General features: G+C 42.1%; 2 protein-coding genes across 11 annotated transcripts in view; one reads left to right on the top strand and one right to left on the bottom strand.

Annotated features, from left to right (window-relative positions):
- RIOX2 (ribosomal oxygenase 2) overlaps positions 1–5,313 on the top strand; it is a 37,492-nt gene extending 32,179 nt beyond the window's left edge. For 5 of the 10 annotated variants that reach the window (XM_024991313.2, XM_024991317.2, XM_024991315.2 and 2 more), the window contains 2 exons: positions 552–668; positions 3,323–3,433. In XM_024991313.2, the coding sequence (XP_024847081.1) occupies positions 552–668; positions 3,323–3,433 (228 nt within the window). 10 annotated transcript variants of the gene reach the window in all.
- Positions 952–20,407, bottom strand: part of CRYBG3 (crystallin beta-gamma domain containing 3) — a 127,163-nt gene continuing 107,707 nt past the window's right edge. The window contains exons 18-22 of the mRNA XM_002684681.6: positions 13,083–13,222; positions 10,471–10,594; positions 5,311–5,469; positions 3,411–3,570; positions 952–2,620 (exon numbers count right to left, since the gene is read on the bottom strand). Of these exons, the coding sequence (XP_002684727.3) occupies positions 2,532–2,620; positions 3,411–3,570; positions 5,311–5,469; positions 10,471–10,594; positions 13,083–13,222 (672 nt within the window). The 3' untranslated portion in view covers positions 952–2,531. The remainder of the gene's footprint in view (positions 2,621–3,410; positions 3,571–5,310; positions 5,470–10,470; positions 10,595–13,082; positions 13,223–20,407) is intronic.

Here is a 20,407-nt window from a genome sequence, read left to right as displayed (position 1 = left end):
ATGGGTAATGGGCTTTTCTGTGACTGCAGTGTGGGCTTAACTATCCCTGTGAAGGGCTGTCAATTTGTGAAATGTTAAGTCAGACATTTCTGTAATATATAAACACCTGTACCCACTTTAAAAGACACTGGCATGGGACCTGTGGCCTTGTAGGGGAGGTGTAAAGTAACAAATATGAAGCATTTCAAATGACTAATATTTAAGACTTTAATTCTAATGTATTTTGATTTGGCAAGTAGGGGCTGTTTCTCTGCAATTAAAAAAAAAAAAATTGGGGCCACACCCGACAGCCTATAGGATCAGACCCGTGCCCCCTGCGTTGGAAGGTGGAGTCTTAACCACTGGACTGCCAGGGAAGCCCCAAATGACTAATAGGCCTTTCGTGAGTTCTCACAAGGGAATCATTGACTTTTATAAGTTATCTAATTATCGTTTGTAGTTTTTATAAATAGCTTACCTGTAACAAGTTTCATTCTTATGAAGGATCTCAGTAATGATGCATTGAGAATTATGGAAAATGCCACTTAAATGACTGGTGTATCTTTTTTCAGTCTTATGGACTTCGCTTTCCTCTATCATATATGGATGCACTAAAGCAAATTTGGAACAGTTCAGCTATTTCTGTCAAGGACCTGAAGCTGACTACAGATGAGGAAAAGCAAAACCTGGTATTATCCCTCTGGACAGAATGTTTAATCCAAGTAGTCTAGTGGCTTTGCTGCTTTAATAGTAATATATATATGTAAAATTCTGGACACTTGATTCTGCAGAGATTTGTGTGCTGGGGACTCCTGTTGCTTTGAACCAAGGACACGATGAATGTACCTTTCCTTACCTGTGTGTTTAATAAAATGAGATCTACCTCTTACAGGTGATCAGTTGGCCATATGTACTAACAGATGTACATAGAAGAACAGCAAGTTACTCAATGTCCCAGAAAGTGACAAAAGCCATATTTCGACCAGTTTATTTAATCCAGTGTGGTAGAAAAGGCACAGCTCCAATAAATGTAAATTTAACTGTCATTACCTGGTGTTCTTTGGAAGAAATAACTTCTTTAAAGAGCCTCACTGGCTCTAGAAAAATTTTAAACAACAATTAACATGAAAATTTTTTAACTTGGTTTTTTACAGTGAAAATATACATACCATACCTTTGTGTATACACAAGCCCCCCCCACCCCCCATTAAAATAAAGTTACCCTAAAACAAATTTCATTAAATAATACTGCCGCATTTAATAAGAGGCACTCACATCTATGGGCAAGGGTGTTTTACAGGTGTTGTTTGAAAGATTACGAAAGAGCCTGAGATTGAAGGAAAAAAAATCCCCAATAATATTTACATGGAAAGACCAAGTCTCTATAAAAAATAGTCAAAATAGTGGGTCTTTGAGTTTAAACAGTTCACTGTTACTTTACATTCTAAAGTGCATATAGATTGATATTTTTAAAAATATCACTGGAAAATTTAATCTTTCTATAGAAAAATAGAGCAGACATTTTTCCGCTTTACTGGCAAAAGTTGGGGATGAAGAGAACAGTTATCTCAGTGTAAGTTTAAAACTTAGGAGGGAAAAATGCTTGAGAATTCTATAGTGACGGTGGTAATGCTTACTTGAGACTAAGTCCAAGACAATATCCTACCTGATTTTGTTCGAATGAAAGCTATTTAAAATGGAAGTGAAAAACTGAGTTTCTTGTCACAGTTTGTAAAGGAAAATGGTATAGTCAAGGCTGAAATACTACTTGGTTTTAACTTAAAATTTCCCTTTACTTTAGGCAAAGGAAAATTTATTATACGTAGGTGACAGAGTCCTTCCTTATAAACACTTGAGGGTAGATCAGGGGGGGTCAGCACCAGGATAGGAGTGACCCCTGGTTAGCGTTGTCATCCGAGAGAGAAGGGACAGCCACCGGCTATTTGTGCATTTTTAGTTTAAAGGATCAGGCAAAGAATAGCAACAGAAAACACTCCTGTACTTGCTGAGGTGAACACTTATGGTACTTCATATAAAAGCTTCAAGAGAGAACTCTTAATGCATATCTAATACAGTAGCTTAACAGTAAGCTTTATTAAATATGTTTTCAGATATTGTGAAAAAAGTATTCATCTTCTTAAAAGTATGACTTGACCTGTCGGACTTCGCTTCCCTGTGCCTGGCACTCAGCTACACACTTAGTTGTTAATAGCTAATAGAGGGTGATAGCATCAGCAGTGTCCTGTAACTATCAGGAATAGGATTTGTGTTTGGTAGAAAGAGAAAACAGACTTCAAAAAACCTGCTCACCGAAGCTGGAGATCAAGCGGGAGTAGAACCTTCCACAGACATCATAATGCATTCTTCACAGGAACGCCTACTAGCTGGCAAGCATATTTTGAGCTCTTCCATGGTGAAGAGCAACAGTCTTCACGTTTGGGGGAGAAGCCCATTCCACTCAGTGGTCCCAGAGCCTAGGATGGGCAGGTCGTTTCCACAGGGCATGAGGGCCCTCCTCCCTCCATGCTCTCCCAGGGACACTGCGGACTCTGTCACAATATTTCAATGTCCCATTTCTGTGTTTCTTCTCCCTCCAGGGGCTGGTTTACAATTACGTGAGTTTTGTCATAATAATTTCCTCCTAAAACAGCAATTCCAAAAGGAAAGATTAATTTATTCACACAGGTGCTTAACGATTTCACAACTGTCAGAAGGCTTTCGTTCAGCCCACTTGCTGGTGGGGTAGATTCATATGTCTTTATAAAAGCGATGGTCTGAAATGGGAAACTGAGGTTAAACAGGTGTATCTGTTCACCTCAAACCAGACCTCACAGGAGTGATTGAAAGGCTAAGCAGTATAATATATAGATGTATAAATGATGTGCCCTAACAATGGGATTCTTAAGAACACAGTGCTCTGAGCACGCTCTGGCTCAGTGTCACACTGCATTTTTGTTTCTACACCAAGAGTGGCTGTGACTAACCCAATTAGAGCAACAGCACCGAATAATATTCACCCTGACCTTGTTGAATTCAAAAGTGAGTTTAAATGATACCTACTATAAATTTTAAGAACCACACAATTCAGAACAGAAAGTCAGAGATGTTTCTTTAGGGACCAGATGACATGTTACGGTTGGTGATGCTTCACATTTCGAAATGTTCTCAAAGATCACATAGCAAATGAAAATTTTACCACTCTACTGATAAGAACCTTCATAAGCTTGGTCCTTAGGCTTTTGATCCACCTATAGCTAATTGTTTTGCTTGTTGTTTGTTAAAATGGCATATCAGCTTTTTCAAGTATAATTAAAAATGACTTAATATTTCCCTTATACATAAGGGCTTCTTTTACCCAGGAGGAGGTGGAGGTTTGGAATTCAAAATGAATATCCAAGGACACAACACACTGGCTTTCGTCATAGGCCTACCTTTAACATCAAGGACCAGTTGATCACTGAGGTAGGAGCTGATGGTTCCATTTCTGTTCAGTCTCCACTTCTGCCTGAACTGCCCATGTTCGGTCCAGAGGGCGACTTTAGCTCCAGGTGTGTCTCGACCACCGATGACATCGAGACATGTGTCACTGGCCTGAAAGGTCAAGAAATACATTGGCAGTACTACATTGCTAAAATCAGCTGGACTGAGCCTTTTTTCTTTCATGTGAGTGAATCAGACAAGCCCATCTAAAAAGAAAACAAGACCTGAACCTAAATCTAAAATTATTATCTCAGTCAATTTTTTAAGTTGTTATGGCTGAGGGAAGGCGATAGTATGGAAATAAACCTACTGAACTAGAGGTACTTTTTTTTTTTTCCTGTGATCCCTTGAACCTCAAACTGCTGTGGTTGGAAGGAATCATAATTTTCCATGGTACAGATGAGTATCAGAAAATCACATATCATTTTAGAAACCATGTAAGTCTCAGTGTGGTGGTGGTTCAGTCACTAAGTCGTGTTCAACTCTTGCAATCCCACCTGTCTGTAGCCCACTAGGATCCTCTGTCCACGGGATTTCCCAGGCAAGAATACTGGAATGGGTTGCCTTTTCTTCTCCAGGGCATCTTCCTGACCCAGGAATTGAACCTGGGGTGGGAAGATCCCCTGGATCTTGGGCTTTATTCTTAGGCTTTCCTTGTGGCTCAGCTGGTGAAGAATCTACCTGCAATGCGGGAGATCTGGGTTCGATTCCTGGGTTGGGAAGATCCCCTGGAGAAGGGAAAGGTTACCCACTCCAGTATTCTGGCCTGGAAAATTCCATGGACTGTATATGTATAGTCCATGGGGTTGCAAAGAGTTGGACACGACTGAGTGACTTTCACTTTTGCATTGCAGGTGGACTGGATTGAGCCACCAGGGAAGCCTGAGGTATTTGTTTTTAAAAGAACATCCAGATCTGACAACAGATGGTTAAATAAAGATTTGTTGAATTAGGATTAAATGTTGAGTTAGTGTTAGCTTAAATATATAAGGTCGAGCTTGTTTTTCTTATAAAAACATTGGGTGATGTGCTGGATACCCAGACAATAATTACGTTTAAGTGCTTTTCATTTCTGTTGAAGCATGAGAAAAAGGTTGATAATCTACTGGTGATATAATAAAACTGGTGTCTTATTCCCCATACCATCAAACATAATAGAAAGGGTGCAGAAAAACAAAGAAACCTGAATTTTATTTTCTAAACTTCCTCCAAAAGCAGCAGCTTTCTTCTTCCTTCATTATCTGTTTCAAAGATGTGCTTAGTTTCTCAGTCGTGTCCAGCTCTTTTTAACCCCACGCACTGTAGCCTGCCAGGCTCCTCTGTCCATGGGGATTCTGTCCATGGGCAAGAATACTGGAGTGGGTTGCCATGCCCTCCTCCACGGGATTCTCCCAACCCAAGGATTGAACCTACATTTCCTGCATTGCAGGCAGATTCCTTCCCAGCTGAGCTACCAGGGAAGCCTGTTTTGAAGATGAGAAAGGTTCAATTCAACGTGTTTGGAATCACAAAGACAGCTAAATTGATCTGGGCCACAGAGCTTAAGAAGCATCTCAGAAAAGCACACCATCCATTTGGGTGTGATGATTTTATCACTAGTTTTTAAAAAAACCATTTAGTATATATTAGTCTTTTTACTTTAAAAGAGAATTTTTGGCTATAGAAAGTCTAGTTTGGAAGGCCATTTCACTTCAGTGCTTCAGTAATATATGTCAATGCTTTTATAATCATGCAGCAAACTCTTCATAGGAAGTTGCATTAATTGTATCATGCCATTTGATTTGGGAAGATTCTGGTTTCTAAAAGACCAAAGATCAACAAGCAAGCTATACGATCGGTGGGGCTGGTTACCTTGGATTTAAAGAGTCCTCGACAGTAGTGCCAGATCTGCGTATTCTTCCCGCTGTAGGGAGAGATGCACACAGAGGTTGCCCTGGTGTCGGCCACATTTCCCGTGACTGTCAGGTACCCATCCTGGGCTCGGTTCCTTATTCTGATGTACACTGAGGGCTGTGGCAGGAGGGGCAGAGCCAGTTAGAAAAATATCTTTTGAATCTGGAAATCAGCCCTTTCCAAGGAAAACTTGAAGGAAACATGTGAGAGGAAACAGAATTTAGCTTATTTATTTATATCTGTTTCAAATTTTCCATTAAAAAACCCTTAGACCACTGAGCACATACCTTCACTTGTACAGTCTCTATTGTCTTTTCTGAAATACACTCTTGGGAGGGTGAAAGGTAATAGTTTCATTCATTCACATTCTGCTATGACAAGGGGCAGATGCAGAATTAGGGACTTAATGAGGTTCATGTAGTAACTACTATGTCCTTGTGGGTCTGGGGAAGGCTGGGGAGTAAGAATAAGGGCAAGGTACTACCTCCATGGATGGAATAACAATTGAGCAGGCAAGGTACAATAATAAGACACGCTGGCTTGTGCTATGATTAAGTGCCAAATGACTGCTATGGGAGGTTGTGAAAAGCCCAGGTGGCTGAGGGCCCTCTAGTAATTTTTTTGTTTCTATTTATACTTTGTTGAAATTGACCTTGATATTTCAAGGAAAGAGACCTTGCATATAGGTGGTCACTGTGTAGCTACTCAAAAATTGGGTAACAAAAAATTTCATCTCTTGGGCCTGGAATATATAGAAAGTTTTCAAATAAGATACTAAGTCTAGGACTTGCCTCTAAGGATCACAGTTACTATTTATTGAGACTTAGTCCTAAATGCTATCAGAATTAATGACCAGAACAACCCTTTAAGAGAATACAAGGGACTTCCCTGGTGCTCCAGTGGTTAAGCCTCCACAGTTCCACTGCAGGGGCACAGATTGGGGAACTAAGATCCTGCATGTTGACAGGGTATGGTCAAAAACCACCACAGGAAAAACAGAAAGAAAGTATAATTATGACCTGCATTCTTACAAATAAGGGTAACACAGATATGGAAAAACCAGGTTTGCCTGTGCCCAAACCCTCCCTATTCACCCTGATGCTCTAAGGCCTGTGCAGAGATGCACTCATTACTCTGCATTACTCTGAGACATGGGGAATAAAAGACCGATTCCAAAGTTGGCAGTGGAATAGGATGATAAAAGAACAAAGCACCTGACTGAAGCACTACAGAAACTATACTCTCAGCCCCAGGACTCAGGCCTCCAGTCTTATAGTAATAGTCTGTAGTAATATAGGACACTCAATATGCCTGTCTTGGATCAGATGTTGGCATCCCACTTAGAACCTTGTCAAATACCAGTAACACATGATGTGTTACTGAATAAAGAAGCACTTTTCAAGCTGAGAAAGGTAAGAGCTAGGGAAGTGCAACAAGGCATTATGGTAAGCCCACCGATGAATATTCTATTTTGAAGTTTAAGATGGATCAGTGTGAGGCTAGTTGAAGTTTGGTAAATTGGTGTCATGTTTAGCCTTCCTATGGAAATAAACATTCTGGGCACTTAAATAAGCAAATAAAAGGACAGTTTTTTAAATCTGGTAGTGTAAAGCAGATGAAAAAGATGTCTTACTTGGTAAAGTGTTTTAACTGTTTCAAACCACTATTTCTGTATTCACAGTAAGATATTTAAATTCCTGTAATTTGTAAGTCTGAATCATATAATTCTATAAATCTCCTGCAGTTATTTATTCTGGAGGCTTCACTACATTCTTTACAACAGTTTCCTTACCTTGTACATGTAAGAAAACAGGTGTGACCTTCACAAAGGACAGTTCCACTTATGTTAGGACCAAACATCACAGTTTTTAATCAATTAGCTCAAGTAAGTGTCAGATTTTATTTTTCTGGGCTCCAAAATCACTGCAGATGGTGACTGCAGCCATGAAATTAAAAGATGCTTACTCCTTGGAAGGAAAGTTATGACCAACCTAGATGGCATATTCAAAAGCAGAGATATTACTTTGCCAACAAAGGTCTGTCTAGTCAAGGCTTTGGTTTTTCCAGTGTTCATGTATGGATGTGAGAGTTGGACTGTGAAGAAAGCTGAGCCCCGAAGAATTGATGCTTTTGAATTGTGATGTTGGAGAAGACTCTTGCGAGTCCCTTGGACTACAAGGAGATCCAACCAGTCCATCCTAAAGGAGACCAGTCCTGGGTGTTCTTTGGAAGGACTGATGCTGAGGCTGAAACTCCAATGCTTTGGCCACTTCATGTGAAGAGTTGACTCACTGGAAAAGACTCTGATGCTGGGAGGGATTGGGTGCAGGAGGAGAAGGGGACGACAGAGGATGAGATGGCTGGATGGCATCACTGACTCGATGCACATGAGTCTGGGTGAACTCCGGGAGTTGGTGATGGACAGGGAGGCCTGGCGTGCTGCGATTCATGGGATTGCAGAGTCGGACACAAGTGAGCGACTGAACTGAAGGTAATAATCACCCTTATTATGCACTTGTAGTCTGACTTCTCTGTGATTATACATGAAAGCACTGATATGCATTGTAAGTGCCTTGCTGAAGCCCTAATTTCCAACCTCAGAGGATCACATTTTGATGACTCCTGAATTTCTAAATAATATAAGCCAAAGCAGTGCCAACAGGCTTACCAAAAAGAGGAATTATGACCCATAATACATCCATCTATGGCCAAACTACCCTGAATGCACCTGATCTTGTCAGTTAAGCAGGGTCGGGCTTGGTGACTGAGTGGACGAAAGACTCAGTACTGTTATAGGTACCTAGAATTCCTCTGCTGGTTTTCAAAGCTGTGGCCTAAATAAACAAATGGAAAATATTAAAGTATTATTTTGAAATAAATGTTTAAGGATAATTTCCTAATACACAATTCAAGAAGAGTAACAATGTTATTAAAAAAAACTTCTATGTAGAATCAAAGGCTACTTTCTAGCTATCTTAAATAACAGCCAGGGACATCCTTCCCAGCAAGGGACCCCCTTTCAAAAGTGAGGGAAATATTCTCGGCATCCAACTGGGCTTCCAGAGTTTCTAACAACATGGGATTAAGTGTTACTACTAATATATAAACTAAACTGAAATCCCACTTCTGCCGTGCTTTTCCCCCATGGGTTTTCAGGGCAGTTGCCTTATCATCCTGTGTGACAGGACTGAGGAATAAGCAAGATGCAATGCAGGAAGATCTGTACCACACACTGTGCCAGGGAAGTGCACTGATGCTTAGTATCCCTCGGCCAGGCATCTCTGGTTCTCTCCAAGGACATTGGGAATAAAAACCTTTCATAATAAAGGTGTTAGCACAGCAACATGAGCCAGATGTTGTGTCAATCCTCACGGTGATTTAACCCTCATGATGATACTGAGGGGTAAGCAATGGGATCACTATTTCACCAGTGACAAATCTGAGATGCCAAGAAGTGAAGTGACTCAAAGTCACACTGCTTCTGAGTGGCAGAGCTAGGATCTGAACCAACAGAACTACAGTGGTGGGAATGAGCATGGTGTGCACATATGTGCATGCTCGTGTGTAGACACACGTGTGTGTCTATCCATTATCTATTCAAAAAAACATTTCTCTTTTGCATTCTTTTTGATAAACAGCATTCTGACAGGTGGGAGGTGATACCCCATAATGGCTTTTAATTTGTATTTCTCTGATGACTAGTGATGCTGAGCATTTGTTTATGTGCCTGTTGGCCATCTGCATTTCCTTTTTGGAAAAATGTCTCCTCAGTTCTTCTGCCCAAATGCTATGGGGGATCCTCTTCCCACTGCAGTGTCCCCAGGCTAGGGTGCCCAGCACGGGGCTCTGACTCTCACTCCTTTGGACGAACTATTCTCCAATTATTGAGTCACCCCACCCAGGAGATGTGATCTGATTATACTGCAAATCTGTTTGTCCTACTCCTAGTGGCTCATTTTTTCATATCTTTAGTGGTAGAGGATCTTTTCTGGTGGGTCCCTCTTTTTCATCCATGGTTGTTCTGCAGACAGTTGTGACTTAGGTGTGCCTGTGAGAGGAGGTGAGCTCAGGGTCTTTCTAGTCCTCTACCTTGGTCCCTCTCCATTTTGCATTTTATATGACTGCTTTGAGTTGGGCATGTTTTCCCAACGAAAATGTAAGCTCCAGTAAGGCCTAAATCATGTCTACCCTTATATATCTTCTGTAATTATTTTTTGCATAGTAACAGACATTCAACTTATCCATTTATACATTCATTCCTTCACTGAAAAAATAGTCCCTGAGTGCCTACGATGCACCAGACATTGTGACAGGCGGAAGTGCAGAGTGAGAAGCCCTTCGTGGAGCTTGTAGAGCTAGAAAGTACCCAATCCAACAAACACCTCATTACACACCTCAGGCAGCGTCTTGTAGAAACAACCAGGTCTTTAAGGGTGTCATTTAGATTCAGAGAGAGAGAGAGAGTAACAGAGACTTCCTGGAGGGCCTGACACTTCAGATGAACTTAAAGGAGGACAAGGCAAAGAATGAAGGAAGAAACTTCTAGACAGAGCCTATAAGTGTGGGAAAAGCACTCTGTGCTGGTGCACGGCACGGAGCCAGCGTGTGAGGGGGAGACAGACGAGGCTGGAGAAGCCAGGGGGAGCCAGATCACACAGGCCATGCTGAAGAGATGAGACTGAACCCAGAGAACAGTGGGAAGTTTCTGCATAAAAGACTGACAAGCAGTAGGTGTGCAATAAATACTACGTTCATTAAATTGCCAGGATCCATCCTGAGTATTATATAAGCGGGGTTGGGGGAGCCAAATGCTTAGGAGGTGAAACTAGTGCACTCTCAGAGTTGATTTTTTTCCATTGTTTGCTACAGAGCTTAGGATACTTATTTTCCCATGAAAAGACAACAAGGTCAATCAGACTTAAGACTCAAAGCTAAAACCCAACACTGACCTTAGGTACAATTTTATGATTTAGTTTTATGATCCCATCTAATGAGATCCTCTTGTAACATAAATGGCAAACTAAATTAAATGGTCCACTGTTCAGATGCTGTGGTTTATGAAATTTCTACTAGGAAACTGAGCTGTATTATTAGATCATACAGTTCTTTTCTCTGTACCTGCTTCACAGGACGGAGGGAACCAATGGTTTTCCATCCACTGAATGCTCTCCAATTTGGGATCTCATTAGGCTCGAGTAGGATTTGTCTTCCTAAGAAATTGGGTCCTTCATAAGCTATCCACCTATATGAGAACAGGAAAGAAAAAAATGGGATGCTTAAAACAAAGCAATCTCTATCAAAAATACCTCTTACTCTACCATATAGGGTTTATTTGTTACAACTTCTAGGTTTGTAGATTGTTATTAAGAGAAAAAATGTTGGGTGTTTTCATGTTTATTTTCATTTACTGATTTTATTTGGGAGTGCCCGGTCTTAGTTGCGGCATGTGGGCTATTTAGTTGTGGCACGCAACTCTCAGTTGCAGCACGTGGGATCCAGTTCGCCAACCATGGATTGAACCTGGATCCCCTGCATTGGGAGTGCAGAGTCCTGGCCACTGGACCACCAGGGGAGTCGCAAATGTGCATTTTAGTGGGAAAACCCAAAGAGGATGAGGAGAAAGTGCACTGGACTGTGGCTCAGAAGATCAGCAGGAACCTGGTTGTCTTCCTTTCAAAACAAGGTCCCCTCCAGCTCTAGAATTCTGTGTTATTTGGATAATACCAGGCTTTCCCCCCTAACATTCTAAGATTCAGACATAGACGATAATCCCTCCCTAACTACCCAGTTAAAAAATACCGGCTTCCTCTCCCGCTCTTAGGCTTGCTGTCCCACGTCCTTCAGAGCCTCTCTGCGTGATTCTAGCAACCTCTGCAGACACACCTCCTCCCACAACGTCTCCCACGAGGACTACTTAAAATTGTCCACAGAAATTCCATCTGAACTCTTCAGACTCGCTCCTTTTGCAAATACTTCTCAGGACCCCAAGGGCCTTCCAGCTGGGCAGAGTGTCTAGGGCTTTGCGGAGTATGTCTGGAGCCTGGAGGCCTACGCCACCGCACACAGTCATGCCCATTCCTTTCTGCATTGGCCTCGGCTGCTTCTGCACCATGGTGTTAGGTGACAGAGGCAGGCTGGCCAACAGACTGAAAAGACCACCTGGCCCCTTGCTGTAGAGGTTTGCCAAGCCTGGCTTGAGGTGGTTATCAAGCTGGACATATAGTTATGGAAAATAAGCTGGGACGGCCAAGAGAAACTGCACTTCTCAGCAGGACCCCAGGTCACGGCACACAGTGCTTTCAGAAAGGACGTGTGAAGATGAGGTGGCTTGTTCAGACAAAGCCGCAGCTCTCCACAGCCGAGATCAGGCTTGGCCAAATTATGCATGGACGAGCGAGACAGATGACCTTCCCTCCACCCCTTCCTGCTAACATAGCCTACACCATCAGACTGGTGCACCGTCAGGACGGTATGGCCATGGGGAGGCTGGGCTGCCTCTCCTGGTTTGTAGACTCTTTAGACAGGCAGGGAAGTCTCACTTATAAAACTGAGATAGGTTCTAATAAACTTGTCCTCCTTATATATTAATCTAATGAATTTCACAACTGGAAAGCATTGAAGCTTGCCCCCATTACCACCGCAGATTAAACAGAACAAAACAAAACCTGTCACTGAGGGCAGCTAGTTGTGCATGCAGTGGTATTCTGGGAGCCATTTGTAGCCTAGGAAAACCCTCAGACAGCCTTCACTCTTCTATCCCATATACCGATTCTCTCACAAAGAATCCAGAACCATGTAACTGTTAAACTTCATTTTAAATCAGTTTATAGTCTCGGCTTTCTCTTTCATCATCCCCAGACAATTTAACAAGGAGAGTTGATTGTCACACAGTTTCAAAGTCATAAGACACACAAACGGCATCCTTATGTTAATTACAGAGAGCAATGTGTTCTTTTGGATGACTTTGGTACCAGAACACCACAGGTGCAGGAGGAGGGGCAGGCTCGGCTGACAGGCACGCTCAGAAATGGCCTGAGATGCAGGTTTTCTAGGAAGCGTGAGAGCTTCAACTTCAGGGCCCCTCACTTTCAGGCCACTTACCATTTCTGTCCTGAATAAATACGCAAGTTCATGCCTAATTTATGTACCCGTCGTTTTTCATTTCTTTTCTTGGACTCATCTTCCCAGACTGTAAAAGTGCAGGCCCCATATGACCTGCACCCACCCTGCCCAACATCCCGCATAAGCAGCGACACTGGAAGGCAGGCTGGCTCAGCCAGGACACCGAGCACGAAAGTAAGTGCCCTAGAACAAAACAGCTCTAGCATAAACAAGACATCAAATCAAAACACCGAAAAGCCCTATCAGTTTTAGTCACTTGTCTTAAGCCCGTAATGGTCTCTTACCTAGTCAAGGTCACTGATTCAATTAGGTTCCTTCCAAAAGGAAAGAGGGCTCAAATTGTTACAGTCACCAGGTCCACCCACTCTAGGACTCATGCTCTGAACACACACATGGCAGTCCTCCCAGACCACTGTCTGCTACTGCATACTGGACACAGTCCACAGTCTTCTCTTATTTGAGAGAAACTACGATTATTACACGGAGACAGAAAAGAAGTGAGAGTACCATCACACCAAGTAACAGAGGCAGCGGGGAACAGAAAGCACCTGTGCAATGCTGACCTGCCACCGTGACTGAAGCAGGCCAGGCCCTCGCCCCATACTTACAGTCCACTTTTCACCCACACGGACTGGGTGTAGAAGTGCAGGTCCTTGTTCAGAACAGAGTTCACAGCCTCTTCTAGATGTAACTCTCTCCCCTCACAGTGTTCCAGAGCAAAAAGGCTAAGGGAGGGTTCTTCAAAAACCTAAAAGAGAAAAGAGAAAGCATCACCAGAGGGTGGCTATACCGCGGTGACATCCCAGTCACAGTGCAGGGTATTCTAGATCCACTGCTTCTCAGATGCATATAGTGGTTTGCTGCACCTGCAGTGATGAGACTAGATTCCATTCATAATGCTTATTCAATTTTTTTGTAAATTAAAATTGAAATTTTAGAAAAGCAGTCAATCTCATAATAAAAATAGAGACCTGTTGCAGTCACATATTAAGGTCTGAATGTGCTATAAAACAGACCATGTTTTTGGTCCTGCCAGTGCTTTTAGCTGGTCACAGAATAAACACAGAATGGAATAGCACCCTCTCTTCCCAGAAGGTCACAGGCTTAATCACTGAGGATATACGACTTCATGGCTCTAGGCTCTTAAAGGTATTCCTAGGAGGGAGGAGAAGGTATTTTTAACTTAACAATAATAACAAAAAACCAGAGTGCACAGCGGTGGGAGTGATTTCGACATAAAAAGTACTTATTCCCCCAACCCCTCTTGTCAGACAAGAACAGAATCAATTTTGCTCTTTTTCATTCATTTGTATATACAAGATAACCATGCTAGGAGACTTTTGTGGGATGAGAAATCAAAACAAGTCAACATCCTTATGTTTGAGGCATTACTAACTAGTATCTACACTAGGAGAACTGCATAGACATCGTAAAGTAGTAATCCAGAGTAGAAAAAGAGACGCCCTATGAAAATACCCAGTGGAAGCCCAAATTCTTTTTAGCAGAAGGCTGTAGGAATCAAGGAGGCTTCACAAACATGGTGGTGTGTGAGTTCAGTCTCAAAAGATGCCAGTGACCTGCAGAGGCCTAAGGAGAGCAGAGGGAAGGTGCTCTGTGCAAAGAAGGGGACAGAAATGCATGAGCTATGTTAGGGACACAGCAAGTAAACCAGTGTAGCCAAAAGCCCGAGTCCGGCAGGAAATGGTGCCAGGTGCATCCACTGTTTGCTAGTGTGTATCGAGCTGCCTGCTTCTCCTTGCCCCTGACAGAGCAGACTCATTTACTGCGCGCTGGGAGTCCTGGAAGGCATTTGGGCAGAGGAGGAGGAATGGGCTGAGCCAACTGTAACCCGGTACATGGGAAGTAATACAATAGGCAGGAACTGGCTGTTCTGACAACAGTAAATGAACAGTCCAGCAACAGACTCTCACTATACCTGCATAAGACCGGAATGACTTACGAAAGTGTTATTCTTGGCAGCCATGTTAGGAATAGCAAAGATGGAGAATGACTTAAAAGTCCATCATGAGGGCATAGGTTATGTCTGGTGCATTCATGAAGGAATTCTATCCAACTGTACAAAAGAGTGAGGCGATCATTACGAAAGATCTCTGAGATATGTTCATTAGCAGCAAATACAAAGTGAAGAGTAATGCAGAAGAGCAGACTTTTTATGCTACAGTTTGTGTACAGAAGGGAAAATAATTTATGTACACCCATGTATAATATGTGCTTTATACACATGAAAATTTTTCTTAAATCAAGTATAAAGCACCTCCATGGCTAATGTGTCAGAAAACTAGGATCTAAGAAGATAAACGGAGGAGTGGGAGCAAAGTTCTTCACTGCAGGCCTTTGGTCCTTTTTGATTTTTGAACTATAGAAATACTTATTCAAAATTTAAATTGGTAATTATCATGCATATGTTTGTATAGAAATGTAGTTTACGTGTATTTTTCTTTAAATGGATTTGGGGAAACTTATCTGGCAACAAATGAGTGAAGAAAATAGAGTGTAAGTATCAGGACACAGAAAAAATCTTCTAGAACAAAGAAAAAGAACCTGACCTAAAAACAGGAGGGGGGTGTGGAAGGTCAGGATTGGTGAAGAAGGGGTGGCCAGAAAAACTACCACAGTGATAAAAGGGCCCAAGTAAGACAAACAGATGAAGGAGAGAGAAAAACATGTGGGAGTGTGGCCGCGGGCATGGTCAACCCTAACGATGAGGGCTGGAACTGCATGGGTCCACTTATACAAGGATTTTTTGCAATAAATATGTACTACACAATCTGAGGTTGGTTGAATCCTTGGATGTGGAAACACAGAGATGGAGGGTCAACAGTAAAGTCATATGCCAACTTTCAACTGTGTGGACAGTCAGCACCCTTAACCCCTATATTGTTCAGGAGTCAACTCCTGGACTTCCCTGGTGGCATAGTGGCTAAGAATCTGCCTGCCAGCGTAGGGGACATGGGTTCAATCCCTGGTCTGGGAAGATTCCACTTGCTGTGGAGTAACCAAGCCCGTTCTCCGCAACTACTGAGTCTGCACTCGAGAATCTGAACTCTGCAATGAGAGGAGCTACCACAATGAGAATCCTGTGCACCACCACTAGAGAAAGCCCGTGTGCAGCAACGAAGTCCCAGTGCAACCAAAATAAGTAAAATTTTTTTAAAAAGTCAACTGCGATTTGTCATATATGAGAAACTCTGGAGAGCAAACACGCCTAGCAGCTAAGAACTTTTACTGAGAGCCAGAGGGTTTACTGTTGAGACAGAGGCAGGATAGCCCTAGCAGAAGTGCCCAGTGAACACTGTGCCCTTTGATCTGGAGTTCAGAGAGAGGATCGAATGTAGGGACGATCATTTGGGAGCTCCCAGAACCTGAGTAATAACTGGAGTCAGTTACAGTAAAGGGCAGGGAAGCAGAAGGGGAACAGAGCTGCGCTGACACACACAGCCCGAGTGGTGATGCAAGGTGGGCCTGTGGAGGAGGCAGGATAATGAACCTGGAGAGGAGCCCGAAGAGGACGTGTCACACAAGTAAAGGGGAAAGAAAATCAAAAGGAAGTGCTGGCCTTGCTATAGAATTCTTCCCTGATGTGGAGGAAGAGGGTAACCGTGACAAGGCAGCTTGGGTTCAGCAATCGGGGCAGTTGATAACCAATGCCGCGGGAGCTTAGGGAGCCATCCACCAGAGATGACGGGTGGGATCTAGGCTGTCAGGGCGGAGGAATAAGTAGGGGAGACTGGAGATGAGGCATACAGGCTATATTTAGAAAGAGAAGGAGGGAAAGGGGTTGTGGCCTCTGTGAACACCAGGTATGGTGGAAGGCGGCAGCATCAATAGGAAAAATCTGAATAAGGCAAGGCTAGAGGGGTGGGTTCCAAAGGAGGAAGTGAGGTCCAATCCCCAGTTCAGAACCTCAGACTGGAATCACCCTAAGAGGGAAAGGATCACTTTGAAAAGGATGAACTATGCTTCCTCTGAAATATAAGGAAAGATAAAGGATGCTGAGAAATTTCCAGGTTTTTAAAACTGGTAAAGACTGAATGACTAAACACAAGCACAAAGATGTAAATAATTTTTTCTTTGTTATGTGGCAAAGGTCGCCTGAGGATCACGGAGGGTGTGGAGCACTGTTCAACAGAGTTTCCTGTAGTGACAGCCGTGCGGCATACCTGCCTCTTCAGTGTGGTAGCTACCAGCCACCTATGGCCACTGAGCATCTGAAATGTGACTCCTGTGACCAAAGGACTGAATTTGTTTTATTTAACTAAAAAACTACATGTGATTACTACTATGGTATTGGACAGTACAGATGTGGGGTTTGAATATGCTGGAAGAGAAGGCAAGCATCACAGTCTGCAGTGAGACAGTAAGCTAAGTGTGAAAAAGCTGCCCGGGAAGCACTGATTTTCCTTCAGTAAACAACATAAACTGGGTCAGGAATGGATATTCATCTCAAGTCACTGAGTTCCTGAGTGACTGCACACGTGATCAGGCTTCTCCTCTGCTATCTGCAAAATAAAAACTGGAAGCATCTCAACAATTTATAGAAGAAATGTCCTTACAGGAGAGTCCAGAATAGCAGGTTAGAAAAGCAGCCAATAGCAGGCGCTAAGTTAGTCACTAAAACTGGTGACGGAAATCAAATGGACAATCAAAATCCACAGATAAGACCCTGACTTCATTGCTGGACTTTTCCCAACATCTTCACCCTCAAGCTCATAAAAAAGCATTTCCACTTACCTCTTCTTGTTGAGTTACTAATTAGTAAGGAAGGGCAGGCAGGCAAGGAGCTTGGTGGACTCATGGTCCACCACCAGAAACACTCTCCACAAGTAAAGAGTTTGCTGTGGCGAGAGCAACAGACCCTTACATTAGAAGCATCTAATGATGTAACTGTTTTATATTCCACAGGAAAAAATGAAAAGCTTATGTGAGGATATAATTTAAATGTTAAAAGTGATATTTTAAGAAAATAGGTCCTGCATATTTACATTTACATTTGTTGTCTTCCTTTTGGGGAATGTCCATAAAAATGTTTTTAAAGGGCTGTCATTATCATTCAAACTGCATCAAATTCACTCTCCAGTTCAATGGCAATCTAGGAATTCTATACCTAGAAATTTGCCTTACTGTCATTATCATTCAAACTGCATCAAATTCACTCTCCAGTTCAAAGGCAATCTGGAAATTCTATACCTAGAAATTTGCCTTAAGATAACAATGTGATGAAGCCAAGAGCAGACTCACTGGAAAAGACCCTGATGCTGGGAAAGACTGAAGGCAAAAGGAGAAAGGGGGCAACAGAGGAAGAGATGGTTAGATAGCATCACTGACTCTGGACATGAATCTGAGCAAACTCTGGGAGACAGTGAAGGACAGGGGACCCTGGCATGCTGCTGTCCATGAGGTTGCAAAGAGTCAGACACAACTTAGCAACTGAACAACAACAACAAACAATGGAAAATTTGATGGAGGGGATCTCAAAAATTGTTTTAAAAATGATGAAGCAGGAAGATTGGGAAAATAACTGCAGAAAATGACAGAGGAGGGTATTTGTATCAGTTTACTTAACTCAGTAAGGATCCTCTAAGAGACCCAACACAGAAATGGGTGAAGAACACAAACCGACAGCATTAGCCAAGGATGAAACATGACTAACCAACATGGACAAATGTCCCTCTTTTCCATTAACAACAACAGGATGTCATCATGTGGTCCCATTTATCAAACTTTTCCTTTGAGAACATCTATTGTTTCTAAGTTTAAAGTCATGCCCTCTTTAGAGGTCTGATATATATTTACTCTCTCTTTGTGTTGTGTGTTAAGTCGCTTCGGTCGTGTCCGACTCTTTGCGACCCTATGGACTGCAACCCACAAGGCTCCTCTGTCCGTGGAATTCTCCACACAAGAATACTGGAGTGGGTTGCCATTTCCTCCTCCAGTGGATCTTCCCAATCTAAGGATTGAACCCATGTCACTTATGTCTCCTGCATTGCCAGGTGGGTTCTTTATCACTAGTGCCACCTGGGAAGCCCAAGTCCAACTTACTCTTTAAACTATTTTTATTTATATTGGTTTTAATTTATACATACACAGTCGATCTTTGAACAATATATGTTTGAATCGTACAGATTCACTTGTATGTGGATTTTTTTTTCAGTAAATATTTTCATTTTACAGTTCTTTACATTAACTCAAGTGTGGGGGAAAGTTTGTGTTCATTAGAGATCACAGTGTATGGAATTGGAAGAAGTGGGTTTGAGTCCTGATTCTACCCAAATTGTTTCATCTTCCTGCCCTTGGAAACATCAAGTCCTTTGTTTTGAGGTAGAAATAGCCAAACACAGATTTTCCACCGCTTAGAGGGGGTAGGGTGGGGGAAGTGGGCATCTCTAACCCCCTGCATTTGTTCAAGGGTCAACTGTACTTAAATTTATAAATGTACTTAAAGGTTAGGGAGATTAGGAAGGCTATCATTCAGAAGCAGAAAGCACTGAAATAAATAGAAAGAACTATTCAAAAGTCTTATTTTTCTGATACATTTTCCAAACATGAAAATAGGAAGAATATATATATATATATATACACACAACTAACAGTCTTTAAAACTGATGATGACAGAGCAATCTGACCTTTCCAAGGAAACCACCAGAATTTAACTACAATTTGATCTCTACAAATCTCTGGCTTCAGTCCATGCTAACTCAGAAGACAGCCAACCATTTGGGGCCAAACACTCTTCTTAGGTGTCAGCAGGAACAGAACAGGGCATTCCTGCTGGGTCAAGTCTAAGTCATGCAATGAAGATACAGTTTCTAAAATGTGGATAAGAAATGTGGATAAGAAAGAAAAAGAGTATTTAAACTTCATTAAAAAAAAAACTCATCAGTCTATCAACTAAATATTTTAAATGGTAACAGTGATAATTAACAAGTGACAGCATGTGCTGGGCATCATACAGACACACACACATGAACTACAGATAAATGTTTGTAAATGATGAATGGAGAAGTGTATATATATATATTTTCTAAGTTTTTTTTAACCTAATTTATTTGGCAACAAAATCCGACCTGAATAAGCAGAAGATTATTTATAATATTTATCCAATTTGTGTAGCTATAATTATATTTTGCTACAGAAATAGAAATATGTTTAATTATGGGGTACTGCCCAGAATATTTCTGGGGATACATGTTATCTGTGAACCAATGAATCATATTATTGTCTAAAATGTGAAAAATGCAAAGTCCCAAAATGCATTCATGTTCAGTCAGTCCAGATCAGTTCAGTTGCTTAGTTGTGTCCGACTCTTTGCAGCCCCATGAGTCGCAGCACACCAGGCCTCCCAGTCCACCACCAACTCCCGGAGTTCACTCAGACTCACGTCCATCGAGTCAGTGATGCCATCCAGCCATCTCATCCTCTGTCGTCCCCTTCTCCTCCTGCCCCCAATCCCTCCCAGCATCAGAGTCTTTTCCAATGAGTCAATTCTTCGCATGAGGTGGCCAAAGTATTGGAGTTTCAGCTTTAGCATCAGTCCTTCCAAGGAACACCCAGGACTGATCTCCTTTAGAATGGACTGGTTGGATCTCCTTGCATTCATGTTAGGAACTGCAAAACCATATTCACTCCTTTAATTCATGCAACTTTCCTTTGACATGGGTACGATTATTATCCGTGCTTTGCAGATGAAGAATTAAGGCACAGGTCACACACAAGAAGTAAAAGAACTAGAAACTAGACAGAATGGCTTCAGAGGCTGTGTTCTTAACCCCTTCACTACAGTTCTAAAATGTTCTAAGTAATTTCATCAGGTAGATTATTTTTGATTGGCAGGTGTGATACTATCTGATGTCATCTTGCTCAGCTGGGCAATGTCTATGACCCCCATTCTTACCTATCACAGCAATTTAACAGG

This window comes from Bos taurus, chromosome 1 (genome assembly GCF_002263795.3).
Source record: "Bos taurus isolate L1 Dominette 01449 registration number 42190680 breed Hereford chromosome 1, ARS-UCD2.0, whole genome shotgun sequence".
In the NCBI taxonomy this organism is placed as follows: Eukaryota; Metazoa; Chordata; class Mammalia; order Artiodactyla; family Bovidae; genus Bos; species Bos taurus.
Note: the sequence above shows the minus strand (reverse complement) of the source record. Positions and strands in the feature narration are given on the sequence as shown.